The sequence below is a fragment of the Cucurbita pepo genome, chromosome LG01 (assembly GCF_002806865.2).
Source record: "Cucurbita pepo subsp. pepo cultivar mu-cu-16 chromosome LG01, ASM280686v2, whole genome shotgun sequence".
NCBI classification, from domain to species: domain Eukaryota; kingdom Viridiplantae; phylum Streptophyta; class Magnoliopsida; order Cucurbitales; family Cucurbitaceae; genus Cucurbita; species Cucurbita pepo.
This window is the reverse complement of record NC_036638.1, coordinates 20,733,828-20,751,275: the sequence shown is the minus strand read 5'-3', so window position 1 is coordinate 20,751,275 and position 17,448 is coordinate 20,733,828. Positions and strand designations below refer to the sequence as shown.

Genomic DNA, 17,448 nt, shown 5'->3' with positions numbered 1-17,448 from the left:
ATCCCACATCGGTTGTAGAAGAAAACGAAACATTTCTTATAAGTTGTGAATACCTGTTCGTGTTATAAAAACCGTGAGGTTGACGACAATAGGCCAACCGTGAGGTTGACGACAATAGGCCAACCGTGAGGTTGATGACAATAGGCCAAAGCAGACAACATTTTCATGCGATAGGCTTGGACCATTACGCATTGAAAGATTGTTATTCTAACTATTTATTAATAATTCTAAATGTCAACATTTTATCTAATGCATTTGCAATATTTCGTAAGAGAAGATAGTGCCAACACGAAGTAAGAAGGGATTCATGGCTATATTTGTATGTAGTGAGCCAGGATAGCTTCACATTAGAGTCTTTAAAAAAAAAAAAAAAAAAAAAAAAGCTAAAAAGGCATTCATCACTCGACCCTTTTTCTATTATGCTTTGCTGCCTATTAAGATAATAGGTCTCATTGAAGCGGCCTGCCTTTATTCATCTCTACCAGCTGCCACACACGACCCAATAGAAACGATTTCAGCGCCTCTCTCTCCCTATCAGTCGAGCTATTTACCTAATTGTTCATAATGCTGCAAGTAAAGTCGATTTCTTACTTCAAATTTACTAAGAGGAGAAGAATTTTGACGTCCAAAAAGTCCCATGTCCGGACCAACAACCGATTTTGCAAAAATAATTTGATTCTCCTTGGTTTAGAAACCGAGAAATGATGTTTAAAAAGGAAGGAAGAAAAACGATCACACAAATGGGGAAAAGACAATAGCATATCAACAAAGAATAGACAATGGAAAGAAGGCACAGCTATGAAAAATGCATGTTTCTAACTCTCAGATGTTATAGTTATCACATAGCAGCCAATTGTTTGTTACATTCAAACCAACAAAGGCCATACTAAATCAAGAACAATACACCGGAAATACTTTCTCAAAATGGAAGGAAGTGCAAACCTGCCTTTAACGGTAGTTATCATCCTGATACCAATTTGACAAAGATGCAGATGACATTGAGCATCATGAGAGGAACTCTTAAATATTGTGTTGCATAGATAAGCCCTATAAGCTGCCCCCTGAATGACTTGGTTCTGCCGCCTGAGAAGTCTGAGAAGCTCCATCCTCTAGGAGCAAGAAACCGATCTTCGTTTAGAATCGCTAGAGCATTGGCGAGTAGCAGGCAGCCTTCTAGAAGTGTCCACAATCCCATTTATTATCTGTGTTGCAAAGAACCTGCTCAACAAAAACATAACATACCAAATAATCTTAATACTTTTCAGTCACTCTACTCGAAATTACAAGATAGCAGATGATGCAAACAACAGAATGATGGATTAAGAAGCCTGCGCAACACAGGAATTGGATTCACTCATTTCCAAAGATGATGATAATATCTAATGATCTTAAAATGGAGGATGAACTGCAGTTTGATGATTATAGCCAAAATGCAGTGGCTATGTAACCATCTGATCACCAAATTTAAAAAAAAAAAAAAAAAAAAAAACAAAGAGGGAGTAAACTCGCCTAATTTTCTTTCAAAAACTCAGGGAACAGTCCTCCAAAAGATACAGAATTCCATACTCTGAAATTAATCTCCACAAATTGTAACCATACAACCATGTAATTCGACATTATAACAATTACATGTTGCTGCAATCGATTAAAGAAAATTAAATTCAAACAAGCAATCGTGCGCCCAATAATCGATCAATCGATGAAGAAGCATAGATCTGAAACCTAAATCCCAAGGAGGCGAAAGAATCAAAATCTAAGATGCGTGAAGGAGAAACGTGACTAAGATTTATAAGGCTGCCGGTACCTGATCGGAGAGAGCGGAGGGGTTGGAAATGGCCGGTTGTGAAGCCGCTACAGATCGCAGAGTGAACCCGAGAATGACCCGCACAACCTGTTACAATTGCATCACAAAATGCGTTCTTTTTCTTTATTCAAATCTTAAAAATCAGATGGTTCACACCATACACTCATTGGTTTTAATTTAAAATATAGTAATAAATTATTTTACAAATAACACACGAAGACTCGAGTATTCCAAGCGAACCGAACCGAACCAAATCGGTTTTGCTCTATGTTAGTTACACATAATGGTTCGGTTTGTCCGTACAATATTTAAACCACGACAACCGAACCGTTATCCACTTTTCTAATAAACTCGAGCAGCTCCGTTTCAGAGTTCTTCCTCCTTTCTATTCCACGATCCGAGAGCAGCTGGATTTCCTTCCTCACTTCGCCCCAAGAATAAACTCTCGGATCGTGAATAAGCAATTTCATTTTTCAGTTTCCTATTGGACTTGAAATTCGCATTTCTTTTTCTACCATTTTGCCTCCGTCGATACCAACAATGTAAGTTCCAGTGATCCTTTGGCTAATACATGTTATTGATTCTGCGTTTCAGTCAGTGGATCAATGTAACAGAATTCGATGTTGGAATCTATTCAATGCTCTAGTATATCATTATGTTTCTACATTCTTTACGTAATCGCTTTTCTCTGAGTAAAATTTTGACGCCTTAGGGTTGAAAGGGAATTGATTTAGTGTTTTTTCTACTTCTATTTTGAATTTTGTCTGATGATCTTCCGTCTTCTGCTTTGTCTAGAATTTTGACTTCTAAGATTGATTCTAGAGCGATCTTCTGTGTGGGAAGATTGGGGATAAATAACCTATTTCCATTACGGCTTCGTGCATAATTGAGGTGGGCGCATAGTAAGGTGTTTAGTTTGTTCTTTCATTTGGCTGTTCTCACAAATGTCTTTTATATTCCGTAGTTCATTCAGTCATTTATGGTCGTTTAACTTGTTAATATGTTTTCAGCCTCGTTGAGAAGGGAATGGCGAAGTTCAGGGATAGGACTGAAGATTTTAAAGATGCTGTCCGGCATTGTGCTACTTCTTCAGGGTATAACGAGGTTTGTATGCTTTTCTTGCAGTATATAGTTGCTTGTTGATGGGAAATTTGGACTGTATTTCTTGTGAAAGATGTGCTCGTTTTCTTTCTACCTAGTGATCAGACTACACCAATTACGAATGGTTTAGTGTTTCTCCCGAAACATCCTTATGTTAAGTACCATGTCTTTGCAGCCCAAGTTGGCGGCTATTATGGCGTCATTCATCATTCAGAAACCTCGGCAAAGGTCACCTTTCATCAAAGCTGCCCTAAAAACGGTAGAATTATCAATATTGAAGTGTTTTGGTATTCTTTTTTCTTCTTTTTTTTCCCCCTTTTCTTGAGAACTTAGTTACAGCTTAAATGGGCTTCTTTCAACGACATGTTTTATGAATTACAACTTCCAAATGTGTGAAAAGAGCCACTATCATGTTTGACTTTTTTACTTGCCTTGAATCAGCTTGAGAGCATTGGTGCTCTTGAAGAGTTTATGTTGAAGCATCAAAAGGACTATGTAGATATGTATCGCACAACAGATCAAGAGAGAGACGATATTGAACATGAGGTGAGCCATACAACTACTTGGGAGATCACTAAGAACAATAACAGAATAATAAGATTGCTTGATAAAACTTTGGGCTCAAAGAACTTTTCGAAGTGAGAGTGATAGTTTATTTTAATCATGGACATACGTTACTTTGTTGATATGCTAAGCCATAATTTATTTGGTCTGATATTCATGACGTTGAATGCTTAACTATTTTTTCTGGTTTTTCTTCACACAGACACTTCTGCTATTATTGGTTAGCATTTTTTTTTATAAAAGATTTTTTTACGTGGCACATTGTGATCTCAAAGCTTAGTATGAACTTTATTGAGTTTTTTTGGGATCTACTATTGCATGTTTGTATTTTCATAATGTAATGCCAAATATGTATATTATAATTATATGCAGGTAACTGCATTCATCAAAGCATGCCAAGAACAAATCGATATCCTAAAAAACAACATTAATGGGGATGACGCACACTCAAAGAGCTGGCTTGGTGCTAGGACTGATGATGCTAATGCCGATACTATTGCACACAAACATGGGGTGGTGAGTGTTGTTTTTTTTTCTTTCTGTTCATATTTATCACTTGATTATTTTACATGTGCTAGCATGCACACTTCTCCAAACTATTTTCCCTTCCCCGAGGAAGAAAAAGTGAGTCGTCGAATGTTGTTGCCCTGTCCGCAGTTCAAAACAATTCAAAACTGTTTACCCCATTACATCTTGACTGCTCCCATTCTTCTGCTTGATTGTTGGTCGTATTGTCATCTCTTTATAAACATTGTCAGTTTTCATCTTTCCCGGACAGTGAGACATTCTTCTAGTGAAATATTTTCCATACTTTTGTTTTTTTAAAAGGTAATACGTTCTGTACTTTTTTATGTGAATCTCCTTCCCACAATCCCACCAAAAGTAGTTGTTCCATTCTTGAATTTGAAGTTTTCTTCTAAGTGCAGGTTCTAATTTTGAGTGAGAAACTCCATTCAGTAACATCACAATTTGATAAGCTAAGAGCCATTCGGTTTCAAGATATAATAAACAAAGCAGTACCAAGAAGAAAACCCAACCAAGTAAATAAACCACGTTCTGCAAATGCCCCCAACTATAATAATATGGAGCTGAGGGAACCTGATACTTTTGAGCATCAACCTGTCCGAGCCCAACAGCAACTGTTGGATGATGAAACTCGTGCACTTCAGGTAATCAAAATATAGAGGGGGAAACAAAATTTGATGAGAGTTCTATCATCTGTTAATTGAACCAAGCTTGATTCTTGATGGGTAAAATTTGAGAACTGATCAGTTGTTTTCTTCCAAATTTGTAGGTTGAGTTGACCAGTCTTCTTGATGCAGTCCAGGAAACAGAAACTAAGATGGTAGAGATGTCTGCTTTAAATCACCTAATGTCTACACATGTTTTGCAGCAAGCACAACAAATCGAATTTCTTTATGAACAGGTCAGTATTTCTACCTCGGTTTATTGTCTTTCACATTATCCCTCAAATCTCAACGGCTAATTGCACTTGCACCTTCCTTTTTAACATTTCCAGAATGAAATTCAGTTGAGCACTATTCTCGGTACTGTTAGGTACTGAACTTCCTATTTTCTTTCTTTTTAATGAACTACAAATTAGGCTGTTGAAGCTACAAAGAACGTCGAGCTTGGTAATAAAGAACTTGCCCAAGCAATTCAGCGGAATAGCAGCAGTAGAACCTTCCTTCTGCTCTTTCTATTTGTGCTAACATTTTCAATTCTCTTTCTTGATTGGTATAGTTGACGGGATTGGCTTTTGTATCATAATTATATTGTACATTCACATAGAAGAAAGAAAAATAAGAAATCACCGATGAAAAATTGGATCGCATTCCTATTACTGTTAGTATTTGCTTGAATATCCAGACTCAAGTAGTTACCACTGTAAGTGGACTCCAAGGTAAAAAATGGGGGGGTAGTTACCACTGTATGAGATGTTCTTTAAACAGAAGCGATCTCATCTACTACAATTTCTCTAGTGCCCTGCATTCATTTGTAGCTGCTAAAGCATGCCTGTGACAAATGAACCCAAACCATGGCCTTTCCCTGTATGTGACCATGAGATTTCAGCCTCGACATTCTTTCTTTGAGCTATGCTTCTTGCCATCAGACTTGCGGCAGATGCAACCTGGATAAGGATTGGCATAGAAGTTCTCCTCCAGTTTCGAGGACTTCCCAGGACATCGGGGATATGGTGACCCCATTCTCTCTTTATGTAATTCCATAACTTTGTAAGAATACTCTTCCCAGCTTAATGCTCCTGCGTCCAATCGGTCTATCAAATCCACTAAATTTGTCCTGAAAATAGATGATAAGCGTCCCTTAGATTGAGACAGAAACTCTTTTCTAATTCATTTTTCCATTTAGGATTTCAATCCTCCTACCATACCTGCATGGAAATAGCTTTACAGGTCTGACTAAGTATCAACTACTAGTACAGAGTAATTACTCAATGAACAACATTTAAGTTATTTTAGGATTCTCGTTTATGAATTGAGTCTTTTTCTGCCATATGTTTTACTTTGATAAGAAAAATTCCCAGCTATGGATTTGTTTATCTCTGCTCTATACCTGTCAGGGCTGATGGTTTTCCGAAACCCTTCAAATCTCCTGTGACCTTGGACAGCTTTAGCCATGTTCCCATCATAGGTGTAAACGAAAACATCACTCTCTACTGCTACAAGATAGTCTAAAGCAGCCAACTGGTTCTGATATTGTTTGAAAGGCTCCAATTCCTCTTCAGTTGCCAAAGAAGAATGTGTGAAGATGTTAGGATACATAGCTTTTAGCGGTTTAATCCCGCTTTCGCTGTAAATGTTGCCAGCAACAATGTAGATATTGGTATCAGAAGGATACCCCATTGCCTGAAGAAATATAGCTACCTCTCTTGGAGTCATGGGGCATTCCCCTAGTAGTCTTTGTTGGGTACTGTTTATGTCTTTTACCTTCCAGTGTCGTACGTTAAACCTTAGGGTCGTCAGCTCTTCATCCTCCGCTTCGGTAAGGCTGTGACTACAGCCCGTGAATGCCAGCATGTCTTTTTCATATCTGCAATCAAATATATTTGCTATCAGGAACATATCTAACTTTGGGAGAACCGGTCTTGGTAGTTTAAACGGTACATGTGTGAATGAAATACTAATCATCGCACTTATATGTAACAGCTTAAACCCACCGTTAGCAAATTCCACCTCGGTTGGAGAGGGGAACGAAACATTCCTTATAAGGGTGTGGAAACCTCTTTTTAGCTGACGTATTTTAAAAACTTTGATAGGAAGTTCGAAAGGGACAGTTCAAAGGAGACAATATCTGCTAGCGGTGAGCTTGGGTTTGGGCTTGGGCTATTACATTACAAGATGTTCTTTGACGTTGAAATGAAATGGTGTTCTTCTATTCTCAGGTAAGAATTGGTGTTTTGATTTAGCATTCAATTTGAAAGTAGGCCTAGGAAAGTACTACTCTTGGCACTTTTTGCTTACCTTAAATGCAGAGCTAAATAAGGTTTTCCATCACTTCTTAGTCGAGCAACGAGCTTGTTTCCAAACTGTTCAATTTTGGTATTGAATGTCAAAGCTCTATACATTGCTCGACATCGAAGTTTCTGTGTCGATTCCGCAACACCATTGTTGGCTAATCGAGAGTCCGTGTGGGTTAAGTGAAGGATTTTGTGCTGCTTCAACAAAGACGCCATATGTACTCTATAGTAACGAGGCTGCATATATTTCCATTTAGAATGGGAGGGAAACAAGTGAATGAATGAATGAATGTGCAGCGAATACCTTAGACCAAGAAACTGGTGCCGTTTCAAAGGGCTTGATATGTGAGAGTTCTAAGGGGAGAGATTCTATTACATGAACTTCATCCCTCAAAACTTGGATGAAATTTTTCCAGTTGAAGATATCTTTGAATTCACTGCGAAAAAGGGATTCAATACTTCATTTAGTTTGAAATTAAACTCACAATAAAAGCTAGGAATAATGACCTTGTATCAGTCCAAAAGGATCTTTGATCCAAAGAAGGAAGAACTAGAGTCGCATTCATGAGTTTTGCTATAGCAACCAGGTCACTTATCTGCAATAGTTATTATAAAATAAACAAACAACTAAATCAAAAACATTTCTATCGAAAAAAGAAAAAAAAAACTCATTCATTTCAATGAAAAGACCCCAGTTTTCATCTGGTTCAATCCGCCGTTAGCTCGAGCAAGAAGGTAGCCATTTGTTTCAATCTCAATCCCTGATATTAAACCATTATTAATTTATTTGAAACTAAGAACGATAACAATAATCTTACAGAAATTGTTTACATGATTCGTCGTTCTTTGTGACATTTATGCATTTGTAATAGTTTTGACTGTCGGGTTGCTCCCATGTCTCCAAAAACTAACCGCCATTTGGAAAAACAAAATTATTTAAAATATAATATAATAATTAAAAAGTAAATAAAAGATTTCGTATTAATTGAACCTTGGCCGGAACAGGGTTGTGGGGGTTGGTCTTAGCGGAAGAAGATTGGGCCAAAGCGGCGTTTGATTGGTAGATAAGTTTTTGGCGGGGAATGAAATTACCAGAAGGCCCCCCAGTTTTTTTGTCGTTGTGCATTAACCGCATTTCATCGAAAGAATTGAGCAACGTAAACTTAACGAACAGAGAGATGGTGGAAAACGCCAAAAGCAACAAGCAGCCGATCACGAAACATCCAGGGCGGCGCACGATGTCGGGAAAGTGGCGGTGGACATGGCGGCGGAAGGAGGCAACATGTTTGGCGTCGCCGTCGATGAAGATGCCAGCAGCGGCGAGTTTGGCGGCATCCTCATGGTCATATTCCAACAGCCTTCTTCTGGTCATGACGTTGAAGAGGAGGAGGAGGAGGAGGAGGAGGAGGCGTAAAGGGCAGTGGGCATGAATTTTGAATTTTTGTTTTGGTGGAGAGGTGGTGGAGGTGTTCAAAAAGAGGGGCCGAAATGGGTAGTAGTGGACGAGAAGGGATTTGACGGTTTATTTTGTGAATTTAACTTTTTCATGGCTATGGGGATATCATAGGAACCGAAATCTCTGTTCTAATTCTGATCTCTTCTAATTAAGGACATTTCAACATTTGGGGTCTGATCACCATCCGAATGAAGGAGAGATACATGAAAGTTAGTATCCATATAGTGTATTCGGATTTTGAATCTTGGTTATGGCTGTCACAATCGCAATCACACTTTTCTTTGCAATTGTCACTCCCAACATCGAGTCAGTCAAGCCAATTCGGATTCGGATCGCCTACAATCGAGCAATGTATGCTCAAGCCTCTAACGGATCGCCTACAATCGAGCAATGTATGCTCAAGCCTCTAACCCCATTTTGAGAAGAAAGTTTTAGAAAATAGGGTAGAGAGATCTCTGAAAAAAGAGTTTGAAAGTAAGATTAAAAGAAGGTTTTGGAAGGAATGTTATAGACCACAAGCAATATAGCGGCGTAGATAGCATAACTCCGATTAGTCGCATCCCACTATACATTTTATTGATGTGATCAACAATCATACAAAATCATTGACAACTAATTGCATACACCTGTCATTTTGAGACAATTCAAATATGACACGGCCTAAACATGATTGTGTTGAATAGCAATATGACACAAAATACAAATAGTAATACAATACAACATGAAATCAAATAAAGAATTTGGCACTTGGCAGTGACATGAGCATGCGACCATGAACAACACGTCTTGGAGAAAGGTTACTCCTATGATTCAATATCCAACCAAAACCTTAGTCTCAACCCAACATTGCTCAACAAATATCTTAATTGCTTAACTATGTTCTTGAAGTCTTTATAGGTGTGGTCGGGTTGAATCTTGTAAGCAATTGAGGTTGAATCTCGCATGTGTACACACATTTCTTCTTTCATTTAAATACCAAAAAACACAAACTCCCACTTGGAACATGTCCAGAATGTTGCCTATATTCATTATGGATTCATGATATTGTAGTTTGTGTGACCATACCCTACACACTCCTTGTCCTCATTACCACGTCGAGTGAATATCCCATCGCATTTTCTGATTCCCTCCCTCTCCTTCTTTTCCAAACTTCAGCTCCAAAATCTTGTCTCAGTGAGGTTAATAACTTGATACACATGACACATACCTTACTCTGTTCATCATCTGCAATACCTCCCCTCTTCTTCAATGGTATCATCCACCATCTCCTTCCCTTGTACCCACTTCTGTTTGTTTCCTGAGAAAATCCTTTATGGGTCATTGAGATCAAGCCAAAAAGGTCTCGATCCCCTGTTTCTTCAAGTGTTTGATTAGTTTCATATGCTGATTGTTCGGTGACTTTAAGGTTTTTGGGTGTTCCAGAGAGGAAGCAGGGATGGCGCCAAAAGCTGATATGTTCTTCTTCAACACAACATGTGTTTGCTGCATCATCGCTGTTCAAATCTCGAAGCAAAAGTGGGGTTAGAAAGTTGAGAACAGCAGGAAGTTGTGGCGGATCTGCAGAGATATGTGAAGGTCAACCGGCGCCATGGGTTTCCACATGGCCAACCAAACAGGTTAGAATTGAATTTAGAAGGCTTCCACGCCACTACACGCTTCTTAATGAATGAAAAAGCAGGGCCCTTTAAGTAAGGTCAAATGCACCAATTTTGCATATGCCTAATTCTTTGGAAATAAGTTTATAAAAACTCTGCCTTTCTCTCTCCATTTCTCTCCAAATCCCCGCTTTTCTGTTATGGAACCAACTCATTCTTCTCTACAACTCAATCCCCTTATTGTTTCTCTCTAATCGCTGCACATTTCCAATGCCCAGATCCTTGCTTTGCCCGACCCTTTTTGGTTCATGTCCGTCTCCTACCTCCCACGGCGCTCCACTTAACAAAACCCACCATTTCTTTGTTGAAATTACAGCTTTTTGATCAACACCCACCTCCCAAAATGAAGGGTATGAGTCGTTTCTTCACGATCGGCCTCGTTGCCGCCTGGTACTCTTCCAACATTGGGGTTCTCTTGCTCAACAAGTATTTGCTCACCAACTATGGTTTTAAGTACCCGATCTTCCTCACCATGTGCCACATGACCGCTTGTTCTTTGTTCAGCTACATTGCAATTGCTTGGTTTAAGGTGGTTCCTTTGCAGACCATTCGATCTCGCGTCCAATTCTTTAAGATCTCTGCTCTTAGCTTTATCTTCTGCATCTCCGTTGTGTTTGGCAACATTTCGCTTCGGTATTTGCCTGTCTCTTTCAACCAGGCTATTGGAGCGACGACGCCATTTTTCACGGCGGTTTTTGCTTATCTGATGACCTTGAAGAGGGAGGCTTGGCTTACTTATGCTACTCTCATTCCTGTCGTCACCGGAGTTGTCATTGCGAGCGGGGTATGTACTCTTCTTTTGTTTATTGCTTTGGCTGCCTAATTTGTTATCCCCCATTCAATATTTCTTGTAGGAATACTCCAAATTCTGTGCTTCTTTATGAGAAATTTAATGCGGTTATCTTCGTTTAAGTTGAAAATGTTTGTTTCAACGCTGAAACATTTCCTCAGCTCCTGTTTGTCGTGTTTTGTTTATTGTGTTCTATGGATAATACCGACATGGGAGCAAACATCTACTGTTTGAGCATGGGGATTTAGGATTTCATATATTTGGACTTGAGCTGTTACACATGATCTCAGATATCGTTCTTTGTAGGCCTTCTCGCTTCCCCTCAAGGTTTTAAAACACATCTACTAGGGAGAGTTTCCACACCTTTCTAAGGAATACTTTGTTCCCTCTCCTCTCCAACCGATGTGGGATCTCACAATCTACCCCCTTGGGGGCCAACATTCTCGTTGGCACACCACCTGGTGTTTGGCTCTCCAACTAATATGGGATCTCACAATCCACTCCCTTGGGGGCCAGCGTCCTCGTTGGCACACCACCTGGTGTTTGGTTCTCCAACCGATGTGGGATCTCACAATCCACCCCCTTAGGGGCCCAGCGTCCTCGTTGGCACACCACCCGATGTTTGGCTCTCCAACCGATGTGGTATCTCACAATCCACCCCCCTTGGCGGCCCAGCGTCCTCGTTGGCACACACCCGATATTTGGCTCTGTACCATTTGTAATAGTTCAAGCTCACCACTAGCTGATGTTGTAAGATCATGGGGGCGAATTGTAAGATCCCACATCGGTTGGAGTGGGGAACAAAGAATTACTTATAAGGGTATGGAAAACTCTCTTTAACAGACGCGTTTTAAAAACCTTAAGGGAAGCCCGAAAGGGAAAGCCCAAAGAAGACAATATCTACTAGCTATGGGTCTTCCCTTCAAGAACTTTCCCTCAAGGTTTAAAAACGCGTATAGGAGAGGTTTCCACACCCTTATATGAAATGCTTCGTTTCGTTTCCAAGGGATCTATAAGTTCAATTCAGGTTTCTGTTTGTGTTAGTCGTGCAAGCTTTTCGAGTCGTTCTCTAGTTTTGGGTATTGAAGGGTAGATATAATTATTGGATTTCACCATGTTTGTTCTGTGGGCTTATGTCTGTGTTTGCTCTAACAGTGTTGTTGTCTCATGTCTTGTATGAAAATAAAGTGGCCATAGAATTTGCCTCTCAAGTTTTTCTTTCATGGCAACAGAGCGAACCAAGTTTCCATCTATTTGGCTTTCTGATATGTGTTGCAGCTACCGCCGCAAGAGCTCTCAAATCAGTACTTCAAGGAATCTTGCTTTCTGCAGAAGGGTAATGCCTTCTATCTTATATCATTCTAGTTTTTGTTTAAACGATGAAATTTCAAGCATCTAATGGTCTCTCATACAGAGAGAAGCTGAATTCCATGAATCTCCTTTTATATATGGCTCCTATGGCTGTTGTTTTCTTGCTGCCTGCAACACTTTTTATGGAAGATAATGTGATTGGTATCACAATAGCTCTTGCTAGAGATGATGTCAAGATCATCTGGTACCTTCTTTTCAATTCGTCGCTAGCATATTTCGTAAATTTGACCAATTTTCTGGTCACGAAACACACCAGCGCGCTGACCCTTCAGGTATATTTTCATTCTTTGTTGTATACTCATGCATGTTACTAGTTCCAGTGCTCAACTTTATGTGTTCTTGGCTGATTGAGATCCTAATGTATGAACTCATAGGTTGTGATGAGTTTAATTGTTTGGTAGATTTGTAGTACTTTCTGTTATAGAGGAGCCAGAAATATGGTATATTCAAGTAATGAGCCAAAGCGCGGTGAGGTTGAATATTGAAGGCTATGTGTTTGGTTGCAGGAAGTTGGATGTTATCATTTCTTTTAATACCCTAAGTCCTATCAATGTCAAGTGTTTGAGGCAGTGGAAGGTTGTAAGAAATGTGGTTTGTTTTGTGTGTGTTCCAGGTGCTAGGAAATGCAAAAGGGGCAGTAGCTGTAGTTGTTTCAATCTTGATCTTTAGAAATCCTGTGTCTGTTACTGGAATGTTTGGTTATACGCTCACAGTTATGGGAGTCATTCTCTACAGCGAAGCAAAGAAACGTGCAAATAAGAGTTGACACACACCCAAACCTCCATCAATGGGAAATCCAGTTGCAGCCAAGTAGTAGTGGCTGCATGCTTGGGCATTGCTGCCATTAAATTTTTGGTCTTGTTTTGATCTTGTTTTGATCTTGTTTTGATCTTTTCTCTGCTTGTTTTTGTCTCAGAAGCATAGGAAACTGGCTTGTGTAACTCAGCTTAGGAATAGAAAGTTGAATAAATGACCCAACATCACTGTGTAACTCAGCTTCATTCTTTCTTGATCAAAAGAAGGCATTGTATAAGTGGGTGGCTTACACACTCTTACATTAATGACAACCATTCACATAGCTCTCTCCCTCTCTCCCAGCCCTTCCCTTGTTTGATTTATTTGCTTGGTGTGCAACAAGTGCTATTGCAAGTCTATTGCTAGCCATTACGGTCTTAAAATGCATTTACTAGAGAGATTTGATTTTCACACCTTATAAGTAATGTTTCATTGTCCTTTTGATTCACACCCTTATAAATAATGTTTCATTGTCCTTTTAACCGATGTGGGATCTCACATTCCACTCCCTTGGGAGGACAACGTCTTCGCGGCACACTGCCCAATGTTTGGCTTTGATACCATTTATAACAAACCGATTTTAAAACAATCTATTAGGAAGAGATTTTCTTCACACTCTTGTAAAAAAATATTACATTCCCATTGGAGATCCCACATAGGTTAGAGAGGAGAATGAAGCAATAGATGCATTTTAAAATAAAACCATGAGACTAATGCGTAACAAGTCAAAACACTGTGTAGGCTTGAGCTGTTACAAATGGTATCAAAGGTAGACACCAAACTGGGCTTGGGCTGTTACAAATGGTATCAAAGGTAGACACCAAACGATGTGCATTTTAAAACCTTGGGGAAAATCTAAAGAGGACAAGCGATGGGCTTAGACTATTACCGGTAGATTTCTTTAAATAGGGATATTCTTTTTGTTTAAATAGGGAAAACCCAAGGCTTATCTTTCTGGATGAAGAAAGGCTTAAAGCAAGATCGAAAGAGAACACAACACATTATGATCAAATATGCAAATATGCAAGTCCTGGAAATCTTATATAAGGTTTGCACCTCAAATATGGATCAAATGCAACAATTTGCTCAAATAAACACACGAGCCGAAACAATGGTAAATACATAAAAAAAAAAAAATCCTTTTTTTCCCTTTTCCTTTTTTCCCATCTCGAAACCAGAAAATTTAAAGTTAAACAGAGAGTTAGGTCCGAGATGATGATATGAGAATTCAAACTTTTAAGCTTCAGGAACCGAGGCAGCATTACGCTTCATGGATGCACACTTGATCAAGTGGTTGTAGCTTCCCTTTTCCTTGAAAAGCTGGGAAAAGTGATGCTTGCAATATAGAATACCCTCTAAGGCTGCATAATTTGATGGGGAAAGAGCACACCCTCCATGAGAGCACTTAAAACACGACTTATGATAGCACTGATTCTCCACTGTTACCTGCAAGTAATGTGAGTTTTAAGTGCTCTTTGTTGATAATAAATGGTTTGTGAGCTTCTCAGCAAGTGCTTACCTTCTCCAGTGGATAAACAGTTTTAGCACAAGTAGCACATTTGTCTTGAGTACCAGAAAACATGCCAGCAGCTTTGCTAGATGACTTTGTCTGAAACCAGTGAAGTGCTTACAAGAATCAGCATAGTTTTATCTTCACAAGAACAAATTACAAGTGATTACGACAGGAAATTACCAGCTCTGGAGTCTTCTCAGCTGACTTTGCAGCTGTTGGAAATAAAACTCAAGAACAATTAAACATGTGAAACCAAAACTTTTGGGAAGTGAAACATAAAAGTTAAGTGAAAGAAGATAAGAACATACGTGATTGGAAGTTCTTGTTGAAGTTGCCTGTCTCTTTGAAGAGCTGCTCAAAATGAGGCTTACAATATAGAACACCTTCCATTGAACAATAATTGCTCAGCTGAAGGAAAACAGAGAACGAGGTTAAACTACAGTAGGTAAAAGTTCCACTTTTCAAAACATAAAACATGTCGCTACACAATAGGATATGTTAGCTAGTCCGAACCCACTGCTAGCAGATATTGTCCTCTTTGAAGTTTCCCTTTCAAGCTTCCCCTCAAAGCTACCAGCCGATATGAGATCTTACAATCCACCCCTTTCAGGGCCCAGCGTCCTCACTAGCACTCATTTCCTTCTCCAATCGATATAGAACCCCTCAATCCACCCCCTTAAAGGCCCATCATCCTTACTAGTGTCCACCCCTTTTTGGGTTTAGCCTCAAGGTTTTTAAAACCCTCTACTAGGAAGAGGTTTCCACACCATTATAAAGAATGTTACCGATGTGAGATCTCACAATTAGACACCATGCACCGAATTCTCATTATACTTTGGAACCCTTGATGTATCCCTTAAACTAGTTTGTGTTTACTTGTGATAGACATCATCGGATGGAAAACTTTAAGAGAACATATACACAACAGCTGTTGAGTTTATTTCTCAATTATTGACATGCATCAGAGCTTATGAAATACATATAAATGAACAAATATATCCTAACCCTTTGGTTTGTAGGCGCATTAGCAATGTTAAGGATCAGAATCCAGCTCAAAGAACACAGAGTAATACCTTTAGAGTTCCTTTGCAATGGCTGCATTTGAAGCAAGACTTATGGTAGGAAACTCCATCAGCAGAGAGCTGCTCCACAGGATAGACAGTCTTCTCACAGGCCTTGCACTTTTGTTGTGTTCCAGTGAAAGACATAGCTAAGCCCTCGGAGTTAGATTAGATCTGAATCTTCTTCACCCAATCAAGATCACAAATAATCCACAACTCTCACAGCTAACGTCCCTTCTTCTCTGTTTCGTTAGATCAAAATCATAACTACGCTAATCGGAAAGAACACAGATACTCAATAGATTATAAAAATGTAACGAACAAACATAAATCCAATACGAGTAAACGCAGAAACACGACCGCTCAAGAACCAAAAAAGGCAACAAAGATCTTAAAAGTATATATTGATCATGATCTGGGAGTTGGGAGATGGAAAATGCGAACGAAATTGAGTTAAAATCACATACCTGAGATTAGAGAATGAAAAGCGGGTGGATCTGCAGAGAACCCAGAAGCGAAATCGTCAAGAGATATTCGAGAGGGAAGAAGGGACGAGGGGGAGAGGGATTGGATTGGATTGGATTGGATTGGATTGGAGCCCTTTTGGGGAAGCGTAGTGGAAGTTTTGCGTTCGAATTTGGGGTAAAGAATTGATCCAAAAGGGAATGAAAAAGAGAAAAATGAAATGAAGATTTATTGTTTAATGAATCTGATTACAACGCATTTACAAATAATAATTAAAAGGAAAAAGAAAAGAAGGATGAAGTTGGCAGGAATTGTGTCCCACCATTAATTTGGCTCGTTTCAACGATTGAGTTGGCTTTTAAAACGCGCCTCCTCTAGGCGCCATTGCCATGGATGTTGCCCGTAACCCCACAAAAACAGGCGCCTCTGCGATGGATGTTGCCCGTAACTCCCCAAAAACGGGCGCCTCTGCGATGGACGTTGCCTGTAACTCCTCAAAAATAGGCGCCTTCCCCATGGCTTATTGGCCGTGGCCCGTAACTCCAAAAAAAGTCAACCGTTGACCCTAACCAACTGGACCCCGTCCATCCACATCTTACATGATGCGTTCTAAGAAAAGAAAAAAAAAATAATGGATTGTGTTCTTCCTTTCTTTTTTTTTTTTTATAATTATTTTAATTATTTTAATTATTTTAATTATTTTCCCAGCTCTGAATCAGACATGTCTACCATACAAAGAAAATGGAAAGTATTTATGTTTAGATGACATAATTACTCTGTATGTTTGAATTTAGTGAGCTTTCATTGTATTTTTCAGTTTTGGTATAATATTTATAAGGTTGTAAATTACAACTCAGTTAATAATCATTATGGTATTTATTAGTCTTGATTTCGATCAACAAGCTAATTAAGAAGAAGAATATGTGTTTATAAATACAGAAACATCTCCATTAGAACGAGACCTTTTGGACTATCAACTCCGCGATGAATGAGTCTGCCTATGTGTGCTTTGGACCGTGGAAGCTCCCATTTTTGCATGAAAAATATGTAAAACCTGGGAAGTTTCTCATTTTGAGGTGTTAAAAAGAGAGACAGAGACTTGGGACTTGTATTAAAAACAAGAAAAAGTTGGGATTTGGCTTTCCATTTAAAGATGGAGAAGCTTAAAAAGAAAGTAATGTAAAAGATGATAGAGGTTGAGCTGTTTTCACGAGTTCTTTCTTTTTTTCTCGAACGTTCGCATTCATTCCAAGTATCGATCCCTTATAGATTGAGGATCCATGTTCAGTCGACTTTTTGTCCCTAACAAGTGGTATTACGGACCTTGCTTCAAACCAAAGTCATGTCCGTCTACTATACTCATGGCAAAACGAATAACCTGTTACATATCGTCTT

General features: G+C 39.1%; 5 protein-coding genes across 12 annotated transcripts; 2 read left to right on the top strand and 3 right to left on the bottom strand.

Annotated features, from left to right (window-relative positions):
* Nucleotides 1-199: 199 nt before the first annotated feature.
* LOC111810916 (immediate early response 3-interacting protein 1-like) lies at nucleotides 200-1,218 on the bottom strand. 2 transcript variants are annotated; one of them, XM_023697770.1, is made up of 2 exons: nucleotides 947-1,218; nucleotides 200-567 (listed from the first exon to the last, which is right to left on the bottom strand). In XM_023697770.1, exon 1 carries the CDS (start codon nucleotides 1,193-1,195, stop codon nucleotides 962-964), a length of 234 nt encoding a protein of 77 aa, XP_023553538.1. In that variant the 5' UTR covers nucleotides 1,196-1,218; the 3' UTR covers nucleotides 200-567; nucleotides 947-961. The 2 variants fall into 2 exon arrangements, with proteins under 2 accessions (XP_023553538.1, XP_023553530.1); XM_023697762.1 differs by having other exon boundaries at nucleotides 200-551.
* Nucleotides 1,219-2,160: 942 nt separating this feature from the next.
* On the top strand, nucleotides 2,161-5,307 carry LOC111783975 (syntaxin-81-like). 4 transcript variants are annotated; one of them, XM_023664823.1, is made up of 9 exons: nucleotides 2,161-2,346; nucleotides 2,600-2,695; nucleotides 2,815-2,908; nucleotides 3,081-3,164; nucleotides 3,347-3,451; nucleotides 3,842-3,985; nucleotides 4,396-4,638; nucleotides 4,764-4,895; nucleotides 5,073-5,307. In XM_023664823.1, the coding sequence occupies exons 3-9, from the start codon at nucleotides 2,831-2,833 to the stop codon at nucleotides 5,214-5,216; spliced, it is 930 nt and encodes a 309-aa protein (XP_023520591.1). In that variant the 5' UTR covers nucleotides 2,161-2,346; nucleotides 2,600-2,695; nucleotides 2,815-2,830; the 3' UTR covers nucleotides 5,217-5,307. The 4 variants fall into 4 exon arrangements, with proteins under 4 accessions (XP_023520591.1, XP_023520719.1, XP_023520649.1 ...); XM_023664951.1 differs by having other exon boundaries at nucleotides 2,600-2,706; XM_023664881.1 differs by having other exon boundaries at nucleotides 2,600-2,711.
* A 100-nt stretch (nucleotides 5,308-5,407) lies between these two features.
* On the bottom strand, nucleotides 5,408-8,319 carry LOC111804966 (O-fucosyltransferase 19-like). Its single transcript, XM_023689849.1, is given in 8 exon segments — nucleotides 5,408-5,770; nucleotides 6,044-6,520; nucleotides 6,952-7,244; nucleotides 7,246-7,384; nucleotides 7,455-7,543; nucleotides 7,638-7,708; nucleotides 7,779-7,850; nucleotides 7,929-8,319. Coding segments are annotated over 8 exon segments (1,764 nt in total). The 3' UTR covers nucleotides 5,408-5,538.
* Nucleotides 8,320-9,485: 1,166 nt separating this feature from the next.
* On the top strand, nucleotides 9,486-13,304 carry LOC111776844 (probable sugar phosphate/phosphate translocator At3g11320). Of its 3 annotated transcripts, none has more exons than XM_023656244.1 (6): nucleotides 9,486-9,654; nucleotides 9,826-10,019; nucleotides 10,375-10,842; nucleotides 12,081-12,184; nucleotides 12,263-12,491; nucleotides 12,833-13,304. In XM_023656244.1, the coding sequence occupies exons 1-6, from the start codon at nucleotides 9,600-9,602 to the stop codon at nucleotides 12,983-12,985; spliced, it is 1,203 nt and encodes a 400-aa protein (XP_023512012.1). In that variant the 5' UTR covers nucleotides 9,486-9,599; the 3' UTR covers nucleotides 12,986-13,304. The 3 variants fall into 3 exon arrangements, with proteins under 3 accessions (XP_023512012.1, XP_023512004.1, XP_023512021.1); XM_023656236.1 differs by having other exon boundaries at nucleotides 9,492-9,742; XM_023656253.1 differs by having other exon boundaries at nucleotides 9,610-10,019; nucleotides 10,277-10,842.
* A 711-nt stretch (nucleotides 13,305-14,015) lies between these two features.
* LOC111781409 (LIM domain-containing protein WLIM2b-like) lies at nucleotides 14,016-16,288 on the bottom strand. Of its 2 annotated transcripts, none has more exons than XM_023661983.1 (6): nucleotides 16,056-16,288; nucleotides 15,601-15,855; nucleotides 14,836-14,935; nucleotides 14,708-14,739; nucleotides 14,534-14,623; nucleotides 14,016-14,460 (listed from the first exon to the last, which is right to left on the bottom strand). In XM_023661983.1, exons 2-6 carry the CDS (start codon nucleotides 15,733-15,735, stop codon nucleotides 14,251-14,253), a joined length of 567 nt encoding a protein of 188 aa, XP_023517751.1. In that variant the 5' UTR covers nucleotides 15,736-15,855; nucleotides 16,056-16,288; the 3' UTR covers nucleotides 14,016-14,250. The 2 variants fall into 2 exon arrangements, with proteins under 2 accessions (XP_023517751.1, XP_023517743.1); XM_023661975.1 differs by having other exon boundaries at nucleotides 15,601-15,830; nucleotides 16,056-16,286.
* Nucleotides 16,289-17,448: the final 1,160 nt, after the last annotated feature.

What these genes read in the sequence shown, in the direction of transcription:
- LOC111810916 (XM_023697770.1), bottom strand. Translation starts at nt 1,195, where the DNA reads ATGGGATTGTGGACACTTCTAGAAGGCTGCCTGCTACTCGCCAATGCT.
- LOC111783975 (XM_023664969.1), top strand. Translation starts at nt 2,831, where the DNA reads ATGGCGAAGTTCAGGGATAGGACTGAAGATTTTAAAGATGCTGTCCGG. An exon ending in ATGAAACTCGTGCACTTCAG is followed by an intron (nt 4,639 to 4,763) that starts GTAATCAAAATA and finishes CCAAATTTGTAG; the next exon opens with GTTGAGTTGACCAGTCTTCT. An exon ending in TCGAATTTCTTTATGAACAG is followed by an intron (nt 4,896 to 5,072) that starts GTCAGTATTTCT and finishes ACTACAAATTAG; the next exon opens with GCTGTTGAAGCTACAAAGAA.
- LOC111776844 (XM_023656236.1), top strand. Translation starts at nt 9,652, where the DNA reads ATGGTATCATCCACCATCTCCTTCCCTTGTACCCACTTCTGTTTGTTT. An exon ending in ATTGAGATCAAGCCAAAAAG is followed by an intron (nt 9,743 to 9,825) that starts GTCTCGATCCCC and finishes TGGGTGTTCCAG; the next exon opens with AGAGGAAGCAGGGATGGCGC. An exon ending in GAGTTGTCATTGCGAGCGGG is followed by an intron (nt 10,843 to 12,080) that starts GTATGTACTCTT and finishes TCATGGCAACAG; the next exon opens with AGCGAACCAAGTTTCCATCT.
- LOC111781409 (XM_023661983.1), bottom strand. Translation starts at nt 15,735, where the DNA reads ATGTCTTTCACTGGAACACAACAAAAGTGCAAGGCCTGTGAGAAGACT. An exon ending in CAACAAGAACTTCCAATCAC is followed by an intron (nt 14,740 to 14,835) that starts GTATGTTCTTAT and finishes TATTTCCAACAG; the next exon opens with CTGCAAAGTCAGCTGAGAAG. An exon ending in CTGAGAAGACTCCAGAGCTG is followed by an intron (nt 14,624 to 14,707) that starts GTAATTTCCTGT and finishes CACTGGTTTCAG; the next exon opens with ACAAAGTCATCTAGCAAAGC.